The sequence below is a fragment of the Parus major genome, chromosome 2 (genome assembly GCF_001522545.3).
Source record: "Parus major isolate Abel chromosome 2, Parus_major1.1, whole genome shotgun sequence".
NCBI classification, from domain to species: domain Eukaryota; kingdom Metazoa; phylum Chordata; class Aves; order Passeriformes; family Paridae; genus Parus; species Parus major.
This window is the reverse complement of record NC_031769.1, coordinates 132,736,797-132,762,479: the sequence shown is the minus strand read 5'-3', so window position 1 is coordinate 132,762,479 and position 25,683 is coordinate 132,736,797. Positions and strand designations below refer to the sequence as shown.

At 36.1% G+C, this 25,683-nt stretch overlaps 1 protein-coding gene across 8 annotated transcripts in view; it reads right to left on the bottom strand.

The window, feature by feature from the left end:
- The window catches only part of OXR1 (oxidation resistance 1), a 257,813-nt gene that overhangs the window by 40,390 nt on the left and 191,740 nt on the right, over positions 1-25,683 (bottom strand). For 7 of the 8 annotated variants that reach the window (XM_033512417.1, XM_015617464.3, XM_033512415.1 and 4 more), the window contains 5 exons: positions 20,377-20,459; positions 14,602-14,709; positions 13,383-13,502; positions 9,250-9,402; positions 1,355-1,539 (listed from right to left, as the gene is read on the bottom strand). In XM_033512417.1, the coding sequence (XP_033368308.1) occupies positions 1,355-1,539; positions 9,250-9,402; positions 13,383-13,502; positions 14,602-14,709; positions 20,377-20,459 (649 nt within the window). The remainder of the gene's footprint in view (positions 1-1,354; positions 1,540-9,249; positions 9,403-13,382; positions 13,503-14,601; positions 14,710-20,376; positions 20,460-25,683) is intronic. The other variant, XM_033512416.1, reaches the window with a different exon arrangement.

The window sequence follows — 25,683 nt, the reverse complement described above, 5'->3', positions numbered from 1 at the left end:
AATGACTTGTTTTAGAAAAACAAAACATTTTAGAAAAATACTTGTTTTGCAACTGCGATATCATGATTCAAGCATAGAGTCATCTAATTCTTTCCACTATATATCAATTGAAATAGGAACTGTGAGCAACTTCTTAAAACTCAGACTGGAAAATAAACTTCCAGAAAGAAATCATGCTGAAGGTATCATCATTCTACATCAAAAGCCCCAAAAGTACTACTGTAGCAACATGTACTTCAGTTGCCCTTTCAATAGACACATGACATCGGGCAGCAAACAAGACCATGCCAAGATACCAATTCCCTCCCAGGTTTATGCCAAAACTGAGTTTAAAAATGCTATGAGGCAAGTTACTACTTCTAAGTGTCCACATAGTTAAGATTATCAAGAAAGATGTGGTTAGGGCACTACCTATTTGAACTGTAAGAGGGTATTTTTAAGAGTTACAGAGTGTCTTAAAAATGCAACTATTTTAAGTGGGTATAGCATTATATATCAAGCAGCTTTACACTTCCTTGGTTAAAGAAGCCCACTTCTCTGCAGCTAGATAATCGAGGTAGTCTGCAAATGTTCGTGCTTTATGGTCTGTGATAGATAAATGTGACAATTTTTTTTAATCCTTTTTGGTTTTCAAGACAGAATTTAGCTTTTTGTGATGACAATATAAAAGGCCAGCATAAAAACCCAGAAAGAACGGACCAAAGATTTCTCATAATGCTCTTTAAAGTTGATTGTAAATGCCTGCTTCACTAAACACCAGTGCTTAGAGCTCACCAGTCCAAATTCACTGTTTACTCCGAAAAAAGACTACATCTAAAGGTGAATATTCAGTCTCTCCCCTAGCCACAAAGGGAGAAAAATATACTCCTAGACACATGATAAATATAAAAATCTTAAAAAATGACTTTAAAACATTTTTCAGAGCAACAGCATTGAAAAGCAAGGGAAAAATGCTAAACAATAAAAATTTATACCTAAAATTGTCAAAGCTGCACTTTCTTACTGTGAACACCAGTTTTTAAATTATTGAAGAATTGAATAGTAGTTCAATAGTAGAATTGAATGGTAGTTGTTTCCATAGTGGGGAAAGGGCAGAGGAAATGGTGTGGTACCACCGATCTTTATAAGAGACTATTGGAGGAAATTAGAATCCAAGTATATAGAAAAATTATCCTGTATCATATATAGGATGTGAGAACTGAAGGTAAGGCAAACTTTCTATAGGATCTTTCCAAGCCATTCTTTGATATCCTTTTCTAATAAGAAAAAGAAGGAAAATGCTGGCTTTGTATGGTCAGCAATGTGGCTACAGTTCAGATTTATTCAAAGCTTTACAAATACTCTTCTATCTTACATGCTTAATGATTCCTTAATTTTGCTGTCCACAATTTCTTTATACAGAGCAGCTGACATCACTTCTTCCATTGGACACATGATGCCATATTCTTCACAGCCATTCTCTTGGACCAGAGGATCCATTTTATGAGGATCAAACATGATATTATTGGGTGTCACTAGCAGCACACCATTGACCGTACCCTAAAATGAGAGGGAAAAGAAGTGGTAATTTTTCTCCTCAAAATTTCATCTTATTCTTCATTTTTCAGTAGGAAAAAGGTGTTTTCTATTTTTTTAAAATCAAGCCATTATTTATACTTCAGCAACCTGTTATGTTATTAAGTCACTGTTAAACACAAGAAACGGCAACTTTTTCTGAGGAAGCAAATTAATACCACCTGCTTTCCCAAAAGAGAACAGTTTATTCCTCATAAATAGTCAATAACTCATTTTAGTAAAGTAAGATAAACCCTTAGACACTGAAGAATACACTAAACAGCTCCTCTGAGATAAGGAGACATCCTTCCCTGATAACTACAGGGCTTAATTGGTAGGTTTGAAAGCAATTTTTATCTAAAACTTAACTCTTAACTCCTCTCTCACTTTCAAGTATTTATTTAGAGAGACCTTCAAACCTGTCATTTATCTTAATTTGCTTTACACAAAAGTAACAGAGATGCTGATACAATTCCTTCTAACTTAATGCATATGACTGATTGGACAACCACATTTACAGAATGAAACTAGAATAAAAAATACTCAAGATTATCAAAGATGAAACTTTGGATGTTTTTAACCACAATGATACTGCTGCAGTACATTAATGCAAGTTTAAATATTGACTATGGAAAAACTTTGAGGTTGATATTCTTACTATGAATTGTAGGGTTCTTATACAAGTTAAAAACAAAGTTAATTTACAATATTTAGAACTTTTTTTGAACAAAAGTTAGAAACACATGCAAACAACAATTGCCTGCTACAGAAATTCATTTAACTGTTGCAACAGTAAAGTTTGAGCTAAAACTACCAACTGGAGAAAATTTAGGTTTAAGTAGAATGACAGGAATACTTCAGTTACAGATCCTAAAGATTTTACAAATGTGGACAGACATTCCAAACTTTCATTCAAGAACTCACTTCATATGCTGTTGAAGGAATTAAATATTTATCGTATCGATAAAACATTCACAACTACTATAAACTGTGTGCATTGGAAGAGATTGTTTTCAATTTTATTTCAGCACAAAGACAGCGCACTAGTTCACACAGCACAAACACAGATACAGTTCTTTTGAACTTCAGAAATTTTGTTCCTTGGTGATGGCTGATGACCTTCACAGTAGGAAAACAAAGATGCAAAGTAGTAAAAAGAAAATTTCAAGTTATAAAAAACCCCAAACCAAAAAAAAAAATATTATTGAAGTCTACAACAATGACCAATGCTATTTCTAGTATAGAAAAATGAAGACATGTCTCAAAAGCAGCCCAAGCATCTGAACTTGAGTCTGTTAGTTGTTTAGTGCTTAATCAGATTTTATATACACCTTTTAGAGTGCAACACATGTACTGAAGACCCTGAAGTCAGCAGAAGACATTTACAGAATTCCAAGGTGTTTAAGGCACTGAAACAAGACTGTTAAGGGCATTTCTTTCCTAGCACTGTATTGTGGAAATAGACTTTCAAGGTTGTCTTCCAAGAGGACAACTGTCAAGTCTCCATTTTGTTATACCTATTGTAGTCTAGAAAACAAATTTAACATGACTACAGAAGTTAGTGAGTCGACTCAGAAGAATGACTGCTTCTCTTTAAACAAATGTACCTTCTGTAAATCCAGTATGTAATTAAAACAAAAAAGCAACAGCTTTTCTACATCTGAGCTCTTTCATTAATGGTCATGAAAATGGAATTTTATTAATACTCTCTGGATCTGACCCAGAAATTGTCAGTCTTGAAAGCAGTTAGATTAGATGAGCATTGTAGGTCCCTTCCTACTAAAATATCCTATTCTATTCCTTCACTGCCCATATACTGCACGTGGATATTCAAAACAGCCATGCTGAAGAGACAATGGTAAGGCTGTATGACTGCTCTATCTGAAGGATTTAAGTGTTCAACACCAACTTCCATAATTATGTATTACTCTGCAGATAAAACCAGTAATTGAGTTCATTAAAGAGCTTTTCATTCCCAGAATAATACTGTCTTCATTTGTTTGCTATCTCATGAAATTTCCTTGATAAATTAAGTATACAGGAAGTGCTAAAGCTTTTGAGGCAATAAAGAGGTGATTTTCCTGTCAAGGGGTGTGCTGTCACAACTAAGATACCATTGGTGTGAACAAGCTCCAATGCTTCATAACTTGCTTTCAAGAGCATGGATAAAACTGCTTCAGCTGACAGCATAGGACAAAAACTGATCAAGGAAAAAAGCTTCATATGTTTGACATTGCTTATCTGAATATTAGAGAGTCACATCATCAGAATAACATGTATGAAGAATCAGTTACACATGAACCACTCATTTCAGTTGTCTTGCTTCAGACTCAGTTTTAGTTCAGGAAACACCAACTTACCCCTCCCAAAGACTACAAGCCAGGCTTGTTAGTATCTTAAGGAAACCATATCAAGGACAAAAATCTGTGCATGTGCAAGCCTATGCAATACATAAGAAAAACAAGCTTAAGAGACCTTCTATTGTAAAAAGAAGCTTCCTAGAGAACAATGACCTGTCTAATGGGCAAAGAATCCCAAACCGATACATTGACATGGCCTTAACGCATATGGAACATCCTAAAGCCTACAGCAGTCTCAAAGATACAGCTAGAAATAATAAAATCTTATCTCAACCTTAGAAGAAACCCCCAACACCAATAGGTAGGAAGGCATTCAACATGAAAATTAATTGGAAAGTGTATTTCCATGTAAAATTTACTACAGCAATAGAAACTGAGAATTAAACTCTCAGACCTATCAGACTTTTATCTTTACTTGACAAAGTAGCTGATCAAACAGTTCATTTGCCATTACTATAAGGAAGTGAAAGATAATACATGTATCTTGAAAACAATGAATTGATAGCACTTTAAAAAGAGATGACCTATTTCATTCTTCTTTACTTAAAAAACATAATGCAACATTTCTGGCTCAAAAGTTACTAGACATGGTCCACAGTTAGTACATGAACACTTCAGGATACTTTTCTAGACAATAACTGCTGCTCCAAATTAATCAAAATTAAATTCTTAATAATACACTAATTAGCATTAGCATTTCTGTCACTTTTCATTATTATCTCTAAGGATCACTGAATGTTAACCCAGGTAGCTAAGTAATGCTCAGAAATACATATGCTCCAGAACTATTGTACCAGAGTACACAATATCAACTCCTGAGCATTTTAGTACCATGCAGTCATTTAAGGTTCTAAAACTATTCTGATTGCTCATACATATTTATGCACTATGGCAGCAGATGTCACAGGTGTCTCATAAAATACCCAGGAATGGGTATTATATAATAAAATCAATAAAATTATATAATAATAATGGTGGCACCAGGAAAAACCCTAGAGCATCTCTGTATCAATAGTGTGTCTGGCAAGACCAGGGCAGTGATTGTCACTGCTCAGCACTGGCGAGGACACACGTCAAATACTGTGTTCAGTTCTGGGTCCCTCAATTCAGGAAGCACATCAAGGTGCTGGAGCAAGTCCATAAAAGACCAGTTGAGCTGGTGAATTGTCTAGAGATTAAGTCCTGTGAGCAGCAGCAAGGGATCTGGGCTTGTTCAGCCCGGAGAAGAGAAAGTGGGGGGAGCTTTTTACTCTCTACAACTGTGGGAAAAGAGATTGTAGCCAGGTGGGCATTGGCCTCTTCTCCCAGGCAAGCAGGGACAGGACAAGAAGAAATGTCCTCAAGGTGTGCCAGAGGAGGTTTAGGCTGGGCATCATGAGGAATTTCTTTACAAAAAGGATTGTTAAGCATTGGAATGGGCTGCCCAGGAGGGTGGTAGAGTCACCATCCTTCAAAGTTCAAGAAATGACTTATGGCATGCTCTTATTAACAATGTGGTGATCAGGGAAAGATTGGACTTCACCTTAGAGGCGTTTTCCAACCTATATGATTCTGTAATGGTGTTCTTGGTAAGTTACTTCAAACAACAAGAAGCTAATATCCCCTGCTATCTCATAAGCACCAAAGATGACCGAGAGCCTAGTCTGCTCCCCATATATAATCTCCTTGGTTCCTTGCTTTTGGAGCAGGGAGAAAGTTTCCAAGCTCTTTCTCTGACTGGTTGAGCTACTGGAAATATTTTCAATGTGAATACATTCTTCAAAATGAAGAATATTATGGGGGCTTATTTATGAAAAACAAAGCTCTTTCTATGCCCTTGTCTAGCAATATTAAGACAAGAAGACGAACCCAGACTCTCCTTTGTGGGCTATTACATTGGGTCTTCAGCCCAAATCCCTTTAAAATAAATACTCAACATTTCAGAAACAAGGCTTTGACTTTATTTTTTACAAATTCAGTTTTTCAAAACAGCCATGAGAACTATTTGTACTAACAATGTTGTTAGAGAGATCTGCAAATCAGATCTCAAGCTCAAGCAAAACCGCTGGACAATGGCATGCACACCACCAACTGCTACATGACTCCCATACAATGATGTTTGCTCTAAGCTCTTGATTTTCTAGTGCTTGGGAAAAAAATTATTTAAAAAATGAACATATATAAGCAGCTCAATTGTTGCTACAGAACCTTGGGAAACAGCTTTTTAGGACATCCTCCCCCACAAAATAATCACTGACTTGTTCCTCTTGGACCATAATTACTAAGTAGTTGTTGAGAGAAAAAATACTAAAAATACTGTCTATGAAAATGAAATACAAATTAGACTCGGCATGTAGCTACTAAGTAGTTCAACATGATACTGTTAGAGGAAGTTTTGGGTCTGGACCAAAACTCCCCAAAATAGTACTTGCAGAAGTCAAGTTTCCTGTATGCAAGAGATATTAAAGCCATGACGTCAAATTCTATTGAGGTGAAGTTCAGATTTAAGATCCTCAAAGAGAAATGCTAATCCACTCTATAACTGAAAACCATGTGGCTACTCTACGTATTAAAAAATAGATTCCATGAGTCTTAAAGCTGGTCCAGAAAATATTAATCCAGGTACATAAAAACATACATATTGAAAGTAGATTAAACTGCACATGCAGATATTCAGTTCTGAATCAGTTTTGTCATCTTACCATTAAAATTCCTTGCATCTCAGGAAATGGAAGCTTTAAATCCCATGCAATACCTGAAGTGGAAATCTGAACAATCATTATGAAGGGAGGTTTAGAGCCAAACTATCACATTGGTGAGCCCACACATTAAGATTAAGCAGTTCAGTAAAACATTTCTACAAAAATTTGAAAGGGCTCCTAACAAGAAGCTTTCAAAGATAAGTTCTCTAAATAATTCTATTACATTCTTGAACACACAAGATTGAATAAAAACGTTAATTTATGATTTATGAAGCTTCTAATATAAAATAACATTTATTGTATTATTATTTATATTGTTTATTTTCTTGTACAAGTTTCGAACCTTGTCAGTGTCCTCCCTTTCACTTAATGAACACCAAATATGTGCTTTCTGTGCTCTCATTTCCAGGTCAGTGGTTTGGGTTTTTTCAAGCCTCAGTATCAGTAATTTTCCTTTACCTACTACATTTCAAAACAGTTAAGTAAGTTAGCAAAAATAAGAATGAATTTCAAACCTCCCTTACTAGTTTCAGTTACAATCAAGCAGACTTTCTAAAGTACCTTTTTTTTGCCTCAAGGAACAGTACAAAAAATTAAAAAAATAACCCACGGGGCAGAACACTTTTCTAAGGGCACACCTACATATGCAGTAGGCAGTGAGTCGAGGTGTGACTGCAGCACACTGGTTACACTGATTTATTGTCTGTACAGAATGTGGCATATTCACATGACCCTGTCTCTTACTGTGCTCAAGACCCTGCCTCTATCAGTAGCCAAAACCAGTTAATGCAGAACAAGTGCAATGAACAGAACAAGCATTCCAGGTTCCAGTCACTGCTCCTCAGAGAATTCCTCTTGTGCTTTTCCAGAAAGTCACAAGTGTGACTAAACCCAACTCCAACCATTCACAGAATAAGCAGTCTTAAAAAGTGAGAAATGAGACCATCTTACCCTAATAAAAGCCCTTTAGCATAGACACACTGAAATACAGGCTTTCACTAGATTTCAGTTTACAAGAAGCAGTCACAGTGATGACAGACTTCGCAGCTGAAGCCCTAAAGGATGGCTAACTATGAGCTTCAAAAATCACTTTCCAAGCAGAGATGAATCTTTTAAGCTCTCTCCAGAAAACTTTTGAAAGTTTGATTCTGCATTATGAGAAAATGTATCTGGGAGAGGCAAGACAACATTCAGAAGGACATTCTTACCATATGTGGCACAAAGTCTAAATTAAATGCAAAACTTACAAGATCTGGCACTCAAATCTGAGCAAGTCAGTCATCATTTTTCTCCCACCCACCTCCCCAAGTATGAATAGACACTGCAATGGGTTATACAACTTTTTAGAAACAGAATTCTCCCTGAAGCTCTTAGAAAATAGACTATAATGCTGCAAGTCAAAGATGTTGTTAATACTCCCTGTAATATTCTGAGGAGAAATTATATCACATAAATGATACACTGTAAATTTTAACCCCACAAAGGATCACGGGTCTCAATTCCTCTGCATTACAGCATTTAAAACTGGTAAGTAAGGATGTACCTAGGATCAACCTAATAAACTCACCTACAGTGCAGTGAGTGAAGAAAACTACCTGCAGAGCACAATAAAGTAAAAAACAAAGCTGTTCCAGTACTTGACTCACCAACTTCTACCAAGTAGCTTTTGTCAATTTGTAAATATTGTCAAAAGGTTTCAAGCCTAGACACTCAGATTTGCAAAATTAGTTTTAGGAGATGGGAAAAAAAATTAATTTTAGGAGATTCTTCCTAATCTGTTTACCATTAGTGTACATTAGCTGTAAACCTATTGCTGAACAACACAGAAACAGCAGTATTTCTCTATACATACCTAAACTTCAGGCAAAGGACGAAGTATTACAAGTACTTTGAATTTTATTGCATTCATTGAGTGAAGGCATTTTTCATAGATAGTATTTAACAGTAAATTTTCTGTGAGGTAGGAGAGCAATACATTTTGATTTTTGGCAAAGTGTTCTGAGGTAAAGTGTTTTGACATTATCTCAATCCCTAGAAGTCTGTGAAAGACTTGTGCACTTCTGAGGTGAAGAGAGGTTAATTAAGTGTCACTAACACGGAGGCATTTTGTGTAACAATGCTATTGAGAGAAGTGTAATGCTTCAAAGAAAAAAAGAAAATCAAGGTTCCTACCATACCACACAAAACAGTCAACTATACAGAACTTGTCTGCAGAATCAAAGCTTTGTTCTGCTCACTCTGCTCTGCTTTAGAAAGAAAAAAAAAAAAAAAAAAGGAAGCAAAGCTACACAACTGTATATTTGCTAGCATAGTTTAAGGCATGTTTTTTTCCACTGTAAGTAAAGAAAATTATTTATGAAAGATACTAACATAAGGAACAAACAGACCTCATGCCCTCAACATACAAGAATTATGTAACAGTACAGTATTGGGGATGTCTGTCATGTATCAAATGTTTGCATCATGTCCTGAACAAGAGACCTGGAGAATCCAAAGGAAAAAGTGAGTAAAAATATTAGTATATTTATACAGACATGTGCACATGAGTTGATTCATCTCCCCATCCTTGACTAAAGTCTACTCTATGTTTATGCTTTAAATGTGCTTATTATTACATCCTACTCAATAACAGTAAAACCTAAATGTTTCAATACCTTGCCATTAGTGATGTACTTGCAATTAATTTTTAGAAATTTCTCTGTAAATGCTTCCTCCTCTTCGGAGGTGGATGATACCACTCTTGAAGGACGAACACATGCATGTGCTGGTGAAACAGCTGACTCCTTCTGTTGGACTCCATCTGAATCCTGAAAGGAAATACAAAGAAACAAAGAAGAACTTAGCAACTTGCCTTTTTCAATATCAGCTTCTGGAGATTTTCTGCTGTGTTATTTGACCAGGTCACTGATGGGCAGATTATAAAAGAACTGCCACAATAAGGACTCTCAAGGATTTGAAACTGACCATCACCACAGCAAACAGTGTTCAAGGCCAGGCTGATGGGGGTCTGAGTAACCTGGTCTAGTGGAAGGTGTCCCTGCCCATGGCAGAGGGTTTGAAACTGGGTATCTTTAAGGTCCCTTCCAACCCAAATTATTCTATGATTCATTTTTCAAAAAACCACATACACAAATGCTGAATAAGTTTGAACAGAATGATCCTGGCAATTTTACTGGCCCATGTTCTATTCTACCCATTCAGTTGACATTTTTCCAGTATTTTAACAAGGCTGCTTTTGAACAGTGTCAAGGGCCTGACTCTGGTTAGGGTAAGAAACATGCATTGCTCTTCCTTCATTTGCTGAGCCTGTCATTTCCTCACAGAAAGCAACCAGTTTTGTCAGATATGATAAAGCCTTGGTAGATTCTCTCTGGCTGTTTCCAACCATCTTTGTCATTCACATGCCTGGATTTAACTGTCAGAGGATTTCCTTCATGACTTCCCTGGGAAGATAATGGAGTTATCTAGCTCAACATCTACCAGTATATCTAACTAAATACTGAACATGGAACCCTACCAAGGACAGCACAAACAACAAAAAAAATTTGTTTTCAAATTAAAGATAAACAAACAGTAGACAGACTTCAGCAAAGCCTATTTTATAGGCAAAGAATATCACCCACATCTAAAAACTTCCACTTCATATATAATTGCTATTTTTAGTTACTAATGAAATATTACTATTTTTAGGAAATGGGAATTCTCATGTTCCCTTTGGTTTTCTGCTTTCCTGTTCAGTTCTACTCACTAGTACAGATTGTAGAGAAATGCTTTTAGTCATATCTAGGAACATTATGCACAACTGTTTTCAGTTCATCATCCCTCTGGAACTACTTTAGCCCTTGCCAGCATCTTTCAACCTTCATTACAGATCAACCAAAAAAACAAAGCAATATACAGAACACTAAACTGAATTCTGCTGAAAAAGCTAATCAAGGTATAATTAGGAAACAAACTTCATGGAGATTAATTCTCCTTCTACAAACACCTTCCTACTGAAAACCACAGGGTCACTCTTGTGACACATAACTCAGCAAGTGGCTCTTAAAGCGCTCAGCTGATATCCAAGCCCACTCTCAATAAGCCAGCTATTTCTCATCATATTGCCACATGACACACTCAGATCTCAGTATGGCTTGGGAAAGGGAGGGGCTGGGGGGATGCACCACCACAACGACAGCATTTCCAATTTAATGATGGTGCCCTTGTCACTATATATTATTTTGAAGTGGATTTTAAGCTTTATAGGTAGCAAAGCATCTTCAAAAGGATATTCTCAAATATGTGCTTAAGACTGCTAAATGAAGAAATCTTTCAAAAACCCAGCAGCATCAGAAAAGCTTCAAAATCAAAGCTAGTTCTTACACTGACAGCAACAAAAGTATTGAAATACACACTGAAATCTTAGCTTAAGTGTAGCAGAATTTTAAAAAAACCAACCCCCTCCCCCATCAAAAAATGCTGCAAGTCAAAGAAACCAACCAAACAAAAAAAAACCCCAACAACTGTGCAAAAAGCTACCAAAACCCCCTCAAATTTAACAAAGTTATTCAGGTCTTACATCAGCTACATGTTAGTTTGTATCTAGCCACATGGCTGTGCTAAACTACTCCAATGTTCAATAAACAGAAGAACATGAATAGAACATGTCAGTTTATTTTTGACTGAACAGGCATTCAGGTATTTTTTAGCTGCCTTATTAAATTTGTAACAAGAAGTCACTGATTCTATTGACCAGAGCAGAGAGAAGATGCCTTTACATTATATAAGCAGAGGAACACATATTCAGCTTGAAACATGCTCTAATTTAAACTGCAAATCTGGTGTCAAAACTGGAGGACATTCAAAGAAGACATATAACAAGAGAGCACTAGACAATGTATACTAGTATTTTTCCCCTTCATAATGACAGCAATCAGCAAAAAGAGAAAAGAAAAACATGAAAGACGAGTGCTACGATGAAGATCAAAATTCTCCAGCCTTAACTGCTCAGGTAGAAGTTGAGTGCCTTTTGTATTGCTGGAGAGACTGAAAACAAAACTAAATGCACACAGTCCAACACTGACAAGTACAAGTAATATCTGTTCCTTTACTTTTTGACAAATATTTCTTCTTTCCTCAGATGTATTTTGAAAGGCCTCAGAAACATAATAAACACTATTATATGTTGTCTCATTGCCAATGTGACTTTCCCTGAAGCATTTAAGAACTGCTTGTAATGATCCACAACATGTAACAAGATGCAAGAAATAGTTATGTAACAATAAAGTGTCAGTTAAACATTCCAAGTGTTGCTACCACTAGACTGACTACACTAAATGAAAAAAATCTTCTGCAGAAGAGGTCTTGAAGTATTTTCATTTACTTTTTTCCCTTCTATACTTCCAAGTTTTTATCTCTGATATGAGCATACAGTCAATAAAAAGTTCTCAAACAAATTACAGGTATGGTTACACTTTTACATTTCCTTATCCACCATATGCTAAGAGATACACAAAATAATTGACAAAAAAAAGAATAAGACATTTTTCTGGTATGGATCCTGTAGGAAAAGCACTGATTTCCAATAGTAAAATTGATAATTTTTCCCTTGAGCAACTTCTCACAACATATGTTACATGGGTAGGTCCTTCTGAGACTGATATAGATACAAGATACAAAAATGTATTCTTACAGGCGAGTCTCTTTATTGTGCTATACCACCCTCAGTTTGCCATCAAACATAAAAGAAATTATTCAGCACAAATGACAGTAGACATAAAAACTGGCATACTAAGAGAAAAGGTATCACAGCAAAAGCAAATGGTAATTTTCAGTTGAAGGGCCATCATAGACTTTGTAAAGCAGCTTGGGAACCTGTTCAGTAGCAAAGCAAAACTTCTATATTTAAACTCTTCTGGACCAAGTCATGTGAGCAAAGAAGTAAATGCTTTAAGTTTCCTCCTAAACTTTGAGCACACAGAATCCTGGAATAGATGTTTGACAGCTTGACTGAGTACTGTCAAAATATGCTACCACGAAAATTTCTTATTTGAGAGGAAAAGATAATAACTGGGAAAAGAACAGTGGTGATGCATGAAGATGCATCCCAATAAGATCACAGTTGCAAAAACTGCAGAAAAACTCAAGCTCAAATACTGAGTCTTTCTGGTTGGACTGCTCCCTATGGAATGCTGCTGACTGGAAAGACATGCTTCTACATGCTCCTACCCAAAAATCTACATCTGAGCTGAATTACAGCACAACGGGGATGGCTAAACATTTTTAGCATTTTCGAAGTCTACAAATGTGGAACTGCTGAGTAAAAGTCAACTACAACTAATTCTGTATTAGTCCTACTACCAAAAGCCTCTTTATTAAACTTCATTTTGCAAAATGAAACTAGAGACTCTCCCACACCTCTACAGCAAGCAGGAGGAACCTGAGCATTTCTGCCAATACATCTTTTCTACAAAAACTATCAATAAGATTAGAGACAAATGTTTAACAAGCTTTGAAATGTAGAAATACAGAAATGCAACAGTAACTAATTTCAGATTTCAGAGTGCAATGACAGTATTTTGCTACAAGTAATTTGCCTTCAAATCAGTTTTCACATTGAAAACTGTAATTTACAAAGACTAAAATCTTGTATTTACTTTTAAAGAGGAACTATTTTACTTTCAACTCCAAGTGTTGTTTAATACTTTCTTCCCAAAACAAAAGGATAGTTTAAGAAGAAAGCATAGCATCTGTAACATTTAACTTGTAAGGGAAAATTAATTTTAAGGACAATAGGTATACCTACATTTACTGTAGCCTTGTCAAGCTCTGCTTCGGAAGATGTAGGTGATAGGGGACTTACAGGACTTAGAGAGGGGGAGCTGTCCACACTAGAAATGTAGTCTGGGTCAGGAACATACAAAATCTATAAAGAAGATATAATGTAGTTAGAAGTTAGTTATGCTTTCAGATTTACTTTAGATTTCCCACCAGCTAAGGTATATCTACTATGCCTTCTCAAAATAAGCTCCACAAAACCATTCCTGCTCCCATTGCTTTTCAAAGAATTATGAGGTGAGGGAAGAAACAATACTATACAGAGTAGTTGAAATTTTAGCATTTCAAGTTCTTAAATGCTATATTAATAAAATTTTGATTTCCAGTCATAATAACAGAGGAAGAGGTTCAAATAGAAAGCATTAAAAGTAAATAGCATTGCAGAAATAAGAGTGTCCCAGGAAGATGTGTCCAATGATTTCCCTTTCTATGACTCTACTATTTGAGCAATGAGGAAACAGACTCACTGAATATATAAAAAAAAAAAAAATTCAAATGAAGGTATTCATACCTTTAATACATTATTTCAGCAACGTTAGGCATTCAAGCTACCTAGAAAAAGCTCTGCAGCAATCAAAACTTAACACAGAACTTTATCAAATAAAGGGCAAATATCAAATGGTGATACCACTGTTATCTATCACTTGTTTCCAGGCCTGGCTTTCAAGGGGAAGTGAAAATTGAAGGCAAAAACAGGAGGAGGAAAAAAAAAAAAAAAAAGCCAATAGTGATAATGGTAATTCATACACTGCTGGTAAAAACATCAAGTTTCCAGAGCTGAATAGAAACATTATTCAGTTTATTAAAATTGAATTGCAGGCAGTAATATACAGTCACGGAATGCTGTTTGTAAGCAGTACCCTGAATGTATCTGCTGAGCTAGAGTTGGTAAACAGCCTGCTATATTTGCAAAGCGACAATTCAGCTTGTATCTAAGTGTTATTATTGTACCATTAAGTATATCTAGTTTTAAAAGTCCTCTGATCTTAAATAAGGGACAGAGGTAGCCTCCTTACATGTTTCCTTTTAGGCAGTTATTTAATAGGCAGAAGTAATAGACTAGAGAAAAAGGAAGAATTCTTTTACACAGCCAATAGTAAGAGAAATATTTTAGCACTCTGGTAGGAATGAGAAATACAGTAAAAGAGGACTTTGTTGGATAAGCAACATATATAGTGTAATAGTACCTGTCCAGGAACGACTGCTCTTGAGAAAAGTTTATTTAATTGAACCAGTTCATTGGGTGTTGTATCAAATTTCAAGGCAATACTGTTTAAAGTGTCTCTTGATTCCACCTGTATCAATTGGGAAAAAACAAACAAACAAAACAAACCTGTAAGCAGTTAGTTCAAATAGTGGCTTACATATTTCATGTGTCAATTTACCAAGATTCTGATGAACTTTAACTCTTCATTTTTTATGACTGCCCACCCCCAAAAAAAAAACCCAAACAACAGAGCCACCACAAAAAACATACCTACCCCCTAAATATTAGTCTATTACAACCCCTGGTAAAAGCACATGCCTTCCCCACTATGTTTCCAGGTGGCCAGAAGTATCAGTCACACAGTTTGATCTGCAGGCTCAGCTATTACACAAGAACTTCTGGTCTACAAATTCACTGCTGGTTACCACTGGGCAATACACCATTGGCTGGGTTCACAGAATGATTCATTCCCCCTCTTCAACTGCTTCTCTTCACCTACAGCAAATCTGAAGAGTTCTCTCTATAAATATAAACATACCCTCTTACTACCGAAATAAGCTTCTGTTAGACCCTGACTTTCAAGTAAAATCCATCACTGAGAAAATGCAAAAATGCTGAAGCAAAGCAGGTCAACTACTATGGCAGCAGATGGAGCATAAGCATTTTGAGTAAGTGATTTCCAACTAAGGAAAGGATTTTTTCCAAGCTCAGATTCTGACCTCCATCTCTCAAAGTGAATGCAAAATGAGCTACCAGAAGAAAGGAAAAGGACAAAAAGTTTTATACAGAAAGACTATTTCAGAATAAAGAATTCATAGCCTTATGAATAATGGTGAGACAAGGAAACAAACAACAAAATGTTTACTGCATAATGGCACAAGACTTCATAAACACTGTACCAAGAAAAATAGATTTTATCAGTTAAGATGAAATTATATAAGCTAAGATACATTTGCAGCTAAATGTAAGTAGAGAATTCTCTTCCATATCATTTTCGTAAAGGTGCACTTGCTAACCGAGATTCATTAGCAAAAAGATATAAGCATTGCCAAAGAAAAGGCCACTAGCTTTAATATAGTATTAGAAACCTATTTTGAGAATTTTTTTATACAGGAAGCCAATAAGCTAAACAAAGCTGCAAATATCTCTCTACACTAGTATTCCCAGTGTGGAAGACTGTATTGCAGTAGCTCTCAGTCATTCAATACTGTATGATCACAGATATACAAAAAATACTTTCATATACCATGTTTAGCTGGTACTAAAGCAGAAATCAAAACAGGACTGTAATGAGACCAGATATGTACTATATGCTTCACAGACCATAAAATTAACCACCAAATCATTGAACAGTAAGGTTTCCATCAGAAGCTCTACATAAAGTTTGCTAAAATAAACTGTAAAGTGAAATTCAAAAGTTTTGCCTAAGTTTGGTCTGACATAAATGTTGAAGGAGAGCAGTCAGCTGCTAGGTAAATATTTCTTACATATCACTTACTGATAGAAGGAAATGAGGTTTTAGACTAACTTATGATATTAAAAAAAGCGTTCAAACCATAAAGCTTAAACCATTTTTAGAGTGCATTCACTCTTTACAGCCTTCTGAAATAAAGATATCTTGTGAGATAGCTTGGCAGCTAAAGGACTTGTTTCACTCATGATAAACACAATGCCAAGTAGAAGCTTCCTTTTTGTTTGGCTGTGAGGTTTGCACAGGTAAATTTCCACACAATGTGGGACTTCAGGGACCAGCAGTTTTTCTCAAAACAAAGACACTGCTCACATAGAGACTTCCTGAAGTATCTTCTCAGATTCAAAGGCCTATTTTCCAGTTCTCAGGCCCTCTACTATTCTAAAAAGTAGAATCTGAACAACCAAAATCTCAAAGAATAACTCTGTAGAAAAACATAGAACTAACAAGATTTGAATAGTGCCACCACATACTGTGGATTCCCAGCTTTTCCCCTATCAATTCACTACTATAAGAGAAGGCAAGAAGTTATTCCTTCTCTCTCAGAAAATAAACTTTCTATACATTGATGTAGCTACTTAATACTATTCTGAATGTTAAAAATCTTATATAAATATTTGAATATTAAAACTTCATTGAGAATACACCCATGTTTCCTAGGTGTGTTTATGTACAGCTGCAGACAGAGAACTTCAGTCACCACTATCTCTGGTTCAAACTACCTTCATTTCCCTCAGATCAACAGCTGGCAAAGTTATTTAAAAATTTTATTTTAAAACAAGTTCTCTACTGGTATTTTAATGAACTTTACTGTTACTGCATCTCAACAGTCAGAATTCACTGATTCCTCCATTAAAAATTAAACATCAAATACATAATGCATCAGAGTGCAGTAATAATTATTTTTTTATTTCAACACTAGATGTCCGAGAGCCAGAAAACAATCAAACAATAGTTTAGGGGCATTAAAATAAACTAACAAAATTAAACAGATGGGAACACTAAAAAAAACGGTGAGAACAACAGGGAGCAAACACAACTTTGGCACTGTACCCAAGCCTTTAGAAATACCAATTATGACTATATTAACTAATTGTTAACAGGCCTAATTTATATAATATGCAACATCAGTAAAACAAACATTGTAAATATCAAAGCCAACTTCAAAAATAATTACCAAGAGACAACAGATGAAGTAACATCACCATTATGATCTACATTTCCAATATTCCCCAAAGCAGGTTAAAAGATTATGACAATGGCATGCTCAAAGAAAAGTGGCAGCCAAAAAAGAACACACTCCTTGGGCTTGAAATGGAAGAGCCAAGGGAAAAAAAAATAAATAAATCACCAAAAACTCCTAATGGCGTACCTTTCTAAATAGCATGTAACAGCTTACAACAGCAATAGAACTAGTGGCACCAGAAGAGAACCCTTAGCACTCTCTGTATACAGGATGAGAACTCAGTCATGAGGCTAGGATCTACTAACAGCCTCTGTGACCCTCAGGAATTAATATTGGGCTCTTTCCACAACCTGGACAACATAATCTGTGTATTAAGTACTTATTCACTAGTTTAGGAAAGCACAGCCTTCAATCCCCAGAGAGATAAAGAGAAATCTTACATTAGAGCCTCCAATGCTGATAAACCAGACCATCCATTTCAACTGCTCACCTGCAAACTTTTTTTTAAACAAAAATCAAAAAAAAATCTGTAAATAATCATAATTATTTCTTTCTCCTCCTCAAAAGAAAGAGCAGCTAGAAGGCTTTCATTGAAGTCACAAGACTGCTAGCACACTACAGTCACTGGTGATCAGTAGGCCAGACTGCTAGTGTTCCATTATTCACCTGTAGCTGGCTCTTCTGACACCTATAGGGAGGCACCAGTTGTGTTTGTACAACATGGAACACAAAAGGCTGAAGGGGAAAACATATGGCTTGAGCAGCAACTGCGAATTCTGAAATAAGACAGTATCAACTTGCATCTAATATGCTGCTTGACATAGAGAAAAGGATACTCTATTAAAAGATACCTGTTCACTGTCTAAAGCAGGGTCAGAAAAAATGAACCTGTTTTTTCTGTATCCTTTACAGGCAGTTAAACTTACTTCCATTAATTAGTACCATATCTGTTGACATCATCTCTCTGCTGCTACAAACAGAACAGCAGGTTCAAGTTTTCACGCCTTGAGAATTTTAGATTAAAATCTTAAACATTAACTGCATTCTATCTTTAGCTTTAAAGAGAAACTTTATTTCATTGTTTATTTATCTCATAGTAATTTTTTTTTTAAAAAAAAACTCCAGTGTGAAGTCTGCTTCATATTGAAACCCCATAGCTTGCACAAGTGAGATGCCAACTCACTTCAAACTCCACAAATACAAATAAGACCTTCCCTCCTAAAACCATGTAGCCACAAGAAAAACTGAATTATTAAAATATTATCTAAAAAGAGGTGAAAACCCCCACTAACTTCAACAATGCTGGAAGGTCAGGAGGAGTCCCGTTTCTGCTTTCCTCCTCTACTACTTCTCAAAGAAGCAACACATACAGGTATACAAATACATGTGTGTGTGCACATGTGTCATCACTGTGACAGGAAGCAAGATTAAGTCAGAAACCAGACACAAGTGCACCTCTTCACACAAAGTAATAAATAACAACAGTAACAAATTACCACAATGGCTACCAGACCTCTCTTAGAGTGAGCATAAGCTCAGATTCTAAAGGTTATATCTGCGCATTTTATAAAAATATACGCCCACAATATTAACCAAACATGATGCTACTCAAGTACCTCATGAGTGAAACTTACAGAAAGATCTGACAGAATACAGTATTTGTGAAGCTCAAATGCACCATGTTCCAAACATGCAACAGGCTCCTTTAGAAGCTGGACTAAGTTTAATGACAAAAAGCCTTTGATTCCTGTGAATCATCTTTTTGACTCACAAGGAAGTGATGCATACTTCAGTATGTATTAAGAAAGCTATTTTTGGATCTAAAACCCCACCTACTGGAACACAAAAACCTGCAGAAGTATATGACAACTTGCCACAAACACACACCAAGTTAAAAAAAGGAAAGCTCATTGCTTTTACTTTGCCTGGAATGTTATGTACCAAAGTAAAAGCATTCACATGGTGGGAAGAGCCAAATTACAGAATTTACTGAGTATGGATGTCAGTAATACAGAGCTACACCTGACTATTTTTTCCAGGTACTTCAGATCAAATGGGGTTAATATAACATCAACAACAGCCACATTAACATTCTTCAACTGCTAGAACCTAAGCAGCAAGGATTTCTGTTTTGAATTTCAACTTCAAGGAAGTCTCTAGAGCAGGCTAGAACTATATTCAGATTCCAATAAAAGCCACACTAATGAAATGCTTCTTGTTCCACTACACACATACTCAGTCTCTCCAAAAGACTATCACAGCCTTCTCAGTACTTAAGCAATTATCACAGCTTGGCTTAACGTAACAAGAGTTAAGTCTTCCCCATCTCTCTCATTCCTGGAGTAAGAGAACACCAAGAGGTCAATTAAAGACTATTCATAAAGAAGTTCTCATTTTTATTTCTCATGTCCAGCTTCAAAAGCATTCAAAGATAATTGTGGCAGACTTTCCCTATTTTAACATCAACTCTATAAGCATTATTTATAGGCTTAATTATATTTTCAGTACATAACACAAGACAGATACTTCTCACTTCTGTTTCCCTTAGTAACCACAAATGTGAAAGCTGACTGCAGCACAGTTTGAGGGTCATTTCAAGAACAGAACAGGGAGAGAAAGGCTCCATTTTCAGATTCTGATGCAGAAACAGAGTTTTACAGTAAAAGGCACAGACCTACAGCAATTATTAGAGGAATACCAGAAAGTCAGTATCAAGATACAGCTTCCCTTCCCAACTTTATTCTGTTATTTCCCCTGACAGCAACAGTTTATTAATAATGCTGAAAGCAGAGAACTTGCACATAATTATATAACTGTTGTTATTTGTTTACAGCTAGTTACCTAAAAGTGAACCAGTCAACAGTTTGATTAGCTTGGGATTTCTATGGGAAAAAAAAAAAAACACTGAAAAGGAAAAAAACAGCATTAGTACTACCAGCTAATTCCCTGATTTAATTTCTGTCAAACTAAACTATCAGATACACAGAATTCTAACATTAAAGGCAATACACATTACAGTTTTGCTTATATTTTGTAATGCAACTTTTTAGCCTGTACTTGCTTTGCAGTAACATTCCAACAATAAAGCAGTAACTTACAGAATATTCAAGAGTCCCTCTAGGTTTTTGGAAAGACATTCGTCGCCCATCTTTCTTGTCTGGGGTCTTCTTCTGGCCAGCGTCTGAAAAAAATTGAGGCAATGCGTGTGTTAAATTCATTTTCCTCTCTCAGTACTGTCACAGGCTGCTGACTACAGCCCCGTGGGCAGACATCTAATCCACCAGTTACACAGCTTACTCCTGCTGATTTCAACAGACACCAGCTGCTAAAATAGGGACTTCACTCCTCTGCAATGCTCTAAGAATTTGACCAATACAAACAACCGATAAGTGGAAACCAACTAACTGCAGAAGTACTTGCTGCTATCCAGGAAGCGATTAATTAAGACTAAATAGGACACTGACCCCATCATACAAGCAACATTTCTGGAATTGCTGTGTTTAATTGATTTTGTATCATTTCCAGTCTGCTTTCATCTGAGAGGAGATGCTCTAGAGTCCCTGTATGTTTGATCTAATCACTGGAGATTTTTTGTTGCTGTTTGATAAATACAGAGTATTTAAAGCTTTTTAATAAAGAGCATTAGTATTAAATTCATAATTATCCTGTCTGCGGCAAATATTTAGAGCTAGTAAATAAACACTAAAGATTCTACATAAATAATACAAATTAAGAACTGTTCTTTTTATTGGGGCACTGTATTTTGATGACCTGTTCCACAGGCCAAGCAAACAGCCATTTGCAACTACACTATACTCAATTATTTTATACTAACTGGCTTGGTATTTATGATAATCACGATGCACCAGTGTAGTCATATGGTTCAACAGAAAGCACATACATCTCTAGAAAAGTGAGTGTTTTAATACCTGCATCTATACACACATGGAATTTTTAGATCAATCTCCTCCAACATATGGCCTCCACATTCAACAGTCAAATATCTGCTATTGAGGAGCCCAAAATACTTATGTGAATGAGACATTAAGTTTTCATGCCACAGTCGGATTATTTATACTTCCATTTTGATATATTCAATTTTTTTACCATAAATTAATCAAGTATTTCAAGCCAAATTGAATAGAAGCAAGAAATCTTATAAAACACATTTTTAAAAAATACTTTAGATTGCCTACATTGAGAATAGAAAAATTAAAATCCATTTAAGCCTCACCTGAAGTACTAAAGAAACATTGCTATAAACCAACAGCATCTTTAGTGCAATATTAGATTTAGTTAATATCATGACTCCAACACTGGAAAAGAGACCAGACAAGTATTGGCACAACTTTCATACACCCATGCCCAAATTTCAAATGGATAGCTAAAACTATCAAGATATAGAGGGCAGGGAAATCACAATGTAAATTGCATAGCAAATTCTGCCAAAGAGGAAGAAAAAAATGAAATCTTGAAAAATAACCTCACAAGAAGAAACCTACCTCAGAAATATCTTACATTTTTACATATTATACATATATATCTTACATATAGGACAAGCTGCACAGAACAAAGCAGTGATTTCTATCACACCCAACATAAATAATCTCCTGTGATTCTCTTTATATAAATAAAAAAAAAAGGATATAAACTTTGTTCTAACTCAGTCTTTTATATATACTGAAAAAAGCTTGAGGAAGAATGCACCCATACCTAAAATTGATCTATCTATGGTATTAATTATGGTAAGTTTTTATAACTATGAATGACATTCATGACTAAGCCCACTTTTAAAAAGTTTCTAGCAATTCTAAAAACCTATACACTAATTCTGCACACTGATTTCTTCATTCAATGGATTAAAAGTTACTTATTATTTTATTTACTAATAGCAGATTTTCAATACTTATCCAGATGAAGCATTCATTTCTGATTATATTCATAGTGTTTAAACAAAGTACAAATATCTCTGAGGAAAATGAAGCCAAATCAGTAACAATAAAATGCACTTGAAGTTTGAGTGTAGGCTTAGCAGCAGCCAACATTCTCCTCATCTAGGTCAAATATTTTGTTACTAAAGTTTTTATCTGACCTTGCAGCACAACAGGTACCTCCTCAGCAAGGTACAGAAAACCTAACAATTGCTTGACTGTAGCTGTTCCAAATTTTTCAGCCCTTATCAAAGCTTTGCCAATAGCCTTATCATTTTCTTTCAAGAGCAGTCTGGGTCAAACAATCCTAAGAAAAAGGCCAAGGATGCAACTGAAAATAGAGTGATCTCATCCAGGATCCTATATATGCCTTATATAATTATATCTATGTAATTATATATATTAATCTATATAGATTAATAATAATCTATAAAGGGAGAATCCTTATTGCAGAACAAGATGTCTTCTTTCCCTCCTCCTCCCACATTAGATGCCCCATACTACAAATATATATACACACACACCTCAGGTGTATATAGCCTAATGTAGTTTGCGGGTTTTTTTCCTCAACACAAAATTTAACTTCCTTTTTTCTTCTTACTGGTTCAAGTGTCTGAAGAGCTTGCAGACAGATGTCACTCAAGAGGTCAAGATAAATTATCTTCTCCCTCTCCAGTAATTGAGCAGCAGAATGAAGTCTTGCACAAATACTTGCAAGACTGTTCCTTATGCCAGAAATAAAAAATGTGAAATTATTTGTTCTTCAAAGCAGAAGGACCTGCTGCTTTAGACTTCAAACCACAGAATCATTATAAAATATCCGGAGTTTGAAGGGACTCAGAAGGAGCACCAAATCAAGCTCCTGGTCATGCCCAGGACAACACCAAGAATCACATCATATGCCTGAGTATTACCCAAACTCTGGCAGTCTTAGTGCTGCAACCACTTCCCTGGGGAGACTGTTCCAGTGCCCAGTCATTCTCAGACTGAGGAAGCTTTTCTTAATACCCAGCCTAAACCTCCCTTGACATGGCCTCATGCTGTTCCCTCGGGCCCTGTCACTAGTCAGAAAGACCAGTGACAGTCCCTCCCACCTTCCTTCTCGAGGAAGCTGTAGATCATTATGAGGTCTCCTCTTCTGCAAACTGGACAGACCAAGTGACCTCAGCCACTTCTTGTATAGTTTCCATTCTAAGCCCTTCACCAACTTCAGAGATTTGAGAGAACTCTAGCAACTTCAGGAAAGTAAGATCAAATAGAGGGTAGGGATGAGCAAGGCAGGTCCCTGTTGAAAGAGCCTTGTAGGAAAGTCAGGAGAACTCCTACCACAAGTTTTCCAGGAGCTTATCATCTGCAGGCCTTTTTGATGTCCTCCCCTCCCATACCGAAGGCAGTAAATCATACTCTTCCCATCAGTGCCCACTTCCATTCCTTCAGTCTGTGAAGGCATTACCTCCCCCTCACTATATGGGTACAGGATTCAAGTGTTTCATAACCTGACACGATGTAAATCTCCTGAGTCAACAAGAGATGGAGGCAGGCAACACAGAGCTCCGTGTGCTGACTACCCAGCTGGCCAAGCTATCCAAATCCACACCTCTGCCCACAGCCCAAGTGCTCGAGCTGTCTGCTCATACAGAACACATCAATTTTGACCTAACCTCTCAGAAACAAAACTAGGATGTATTTCAGCTGTGAAAATAGGTCAGAGTAGTAGAAACACAAATTCAACCTCCCTGATGACACACTACAAAGCCTCTATCTCTCACTAAATGAACACGCTATTAATTTTTGAGGGCAAGGTAAATGCATCTTTCAGCCATGCCAGTGCCCCTAGTATTCTAGGAAGCACATGCAAGCAGAAACAACTGCCAGCATAGAATGCAGTAGTCTGAAAAGTCCTCAGACCAAACAAGAGTCACTCTGAGGCTTTCATTTTACTTATTTTCCAGGTAACTGTTGCACAGGAACTCATTTTGTTAGGTTACACACATCCACTACTTCATCTGCCACCAGCAAGCCAGTGATGCTCTCAGACTACACCAAGAAAAACCTGACACCACTGACCACACTAAACACAACCTCAAGAATCAAGGAACTTGTTTATCATAGGATCTACAGCGCTATGTTATCAGAGTTCTTAGCTGTGCTGTTTTAGACAGAAAGAGGACTTTTTATAACATCAGGATTTGTGTTTTAATTCTCAACTACCTTTTCACAGGACTGGGCAGGCCTCCACAACAGCTTGAAATGCTGATGTGAAGAAGTGCTTACCAGATCCTCAAATGACAAGAAAATATTTCAGCTAGGATTTAAAAGACTAGAACTAGAAAGATGAAGAACACAGTGTTCAAAATAAATGCACCTTCTCAGAATCTTGAGGTTAAATGACTGCAGCATAAGAATGATTACATATGATCATCCAACACAAAAAAGGAGGACTTACTGTTCCAACATACTTATACAAGATAGGAAAAGGGGGTTTCTGAACATTATGTTTTAGGAAGATGTCAATAAGGCAGCTTTGACATTAAAACATGAAATAGTCAGTGGCATTCAACTGAAAAAAACTAAAGTCAAATGCCATCATTTATAACAGGGCTTCTATAAACTGCCTATACGTGACCTATGTACCATGGAGTTTTGGTTGACTGAAAATATTGTGGCACTGCTAGCTCAAATTGTTATGACAAGAGTGGCATTTCTCATTTCTTAGTATGTCATCTGAGATTAATTGTAGACCTTCAGTTTGCTGTTTACTAATGCTTTTAGCACACCCTTTGGATTTCTGACACTAAGGACTGGTAAAGTTAAGGATACAAGCTAAGAACTGCTTAGGAGGATCTTCAAGCTCTGTCTAGAACAAAATGTATTCACTTTCCTTTACCCTTCTTGTCTGCACAATAAGATTAAATCTCAACTTGCAATATTTCTCAGCTGCTAGTCTATTATTTTCAATGCAACAAAAATAACAAAAATCACTTTTTCCAGCAAAATAAATTGATAAACCAAACAAGTACCCTCTGAGAAAAAGCAAAAAAGCTGCAAAAATCCACAATTACTGCAAATTGTTTTAAATTAATGAGCTTATTATGATCAAAAAGGCAAGAAAAAGTTTATTCATCCATTGCCCCACCCCCCCAACAAGAACTGCACATTTGTGCATCAGATTTACAGGCCTTTTAAAAAAAAGGAAAAGGCAGCAACTTCGTCAAATTCTTGTCCAGGACACAGTTTTTCATAGGATCTTAAACATACAGCACATGTGGGATAATGAATCAAAGTAAGAAAAGTAGTCTGAAATATTTTCATATACGATTTTATTTAGCAGTACATGGAAACAACTCACTAATTGATAAAACAGGAAGCACAGATATTACATCTTTATTATATTAGTTCTGCTCAATAACAATTAGATCATTATAATCTATTTATAAAGAAATGAAAGAGATTTAAGTAGGAAATATTTATATT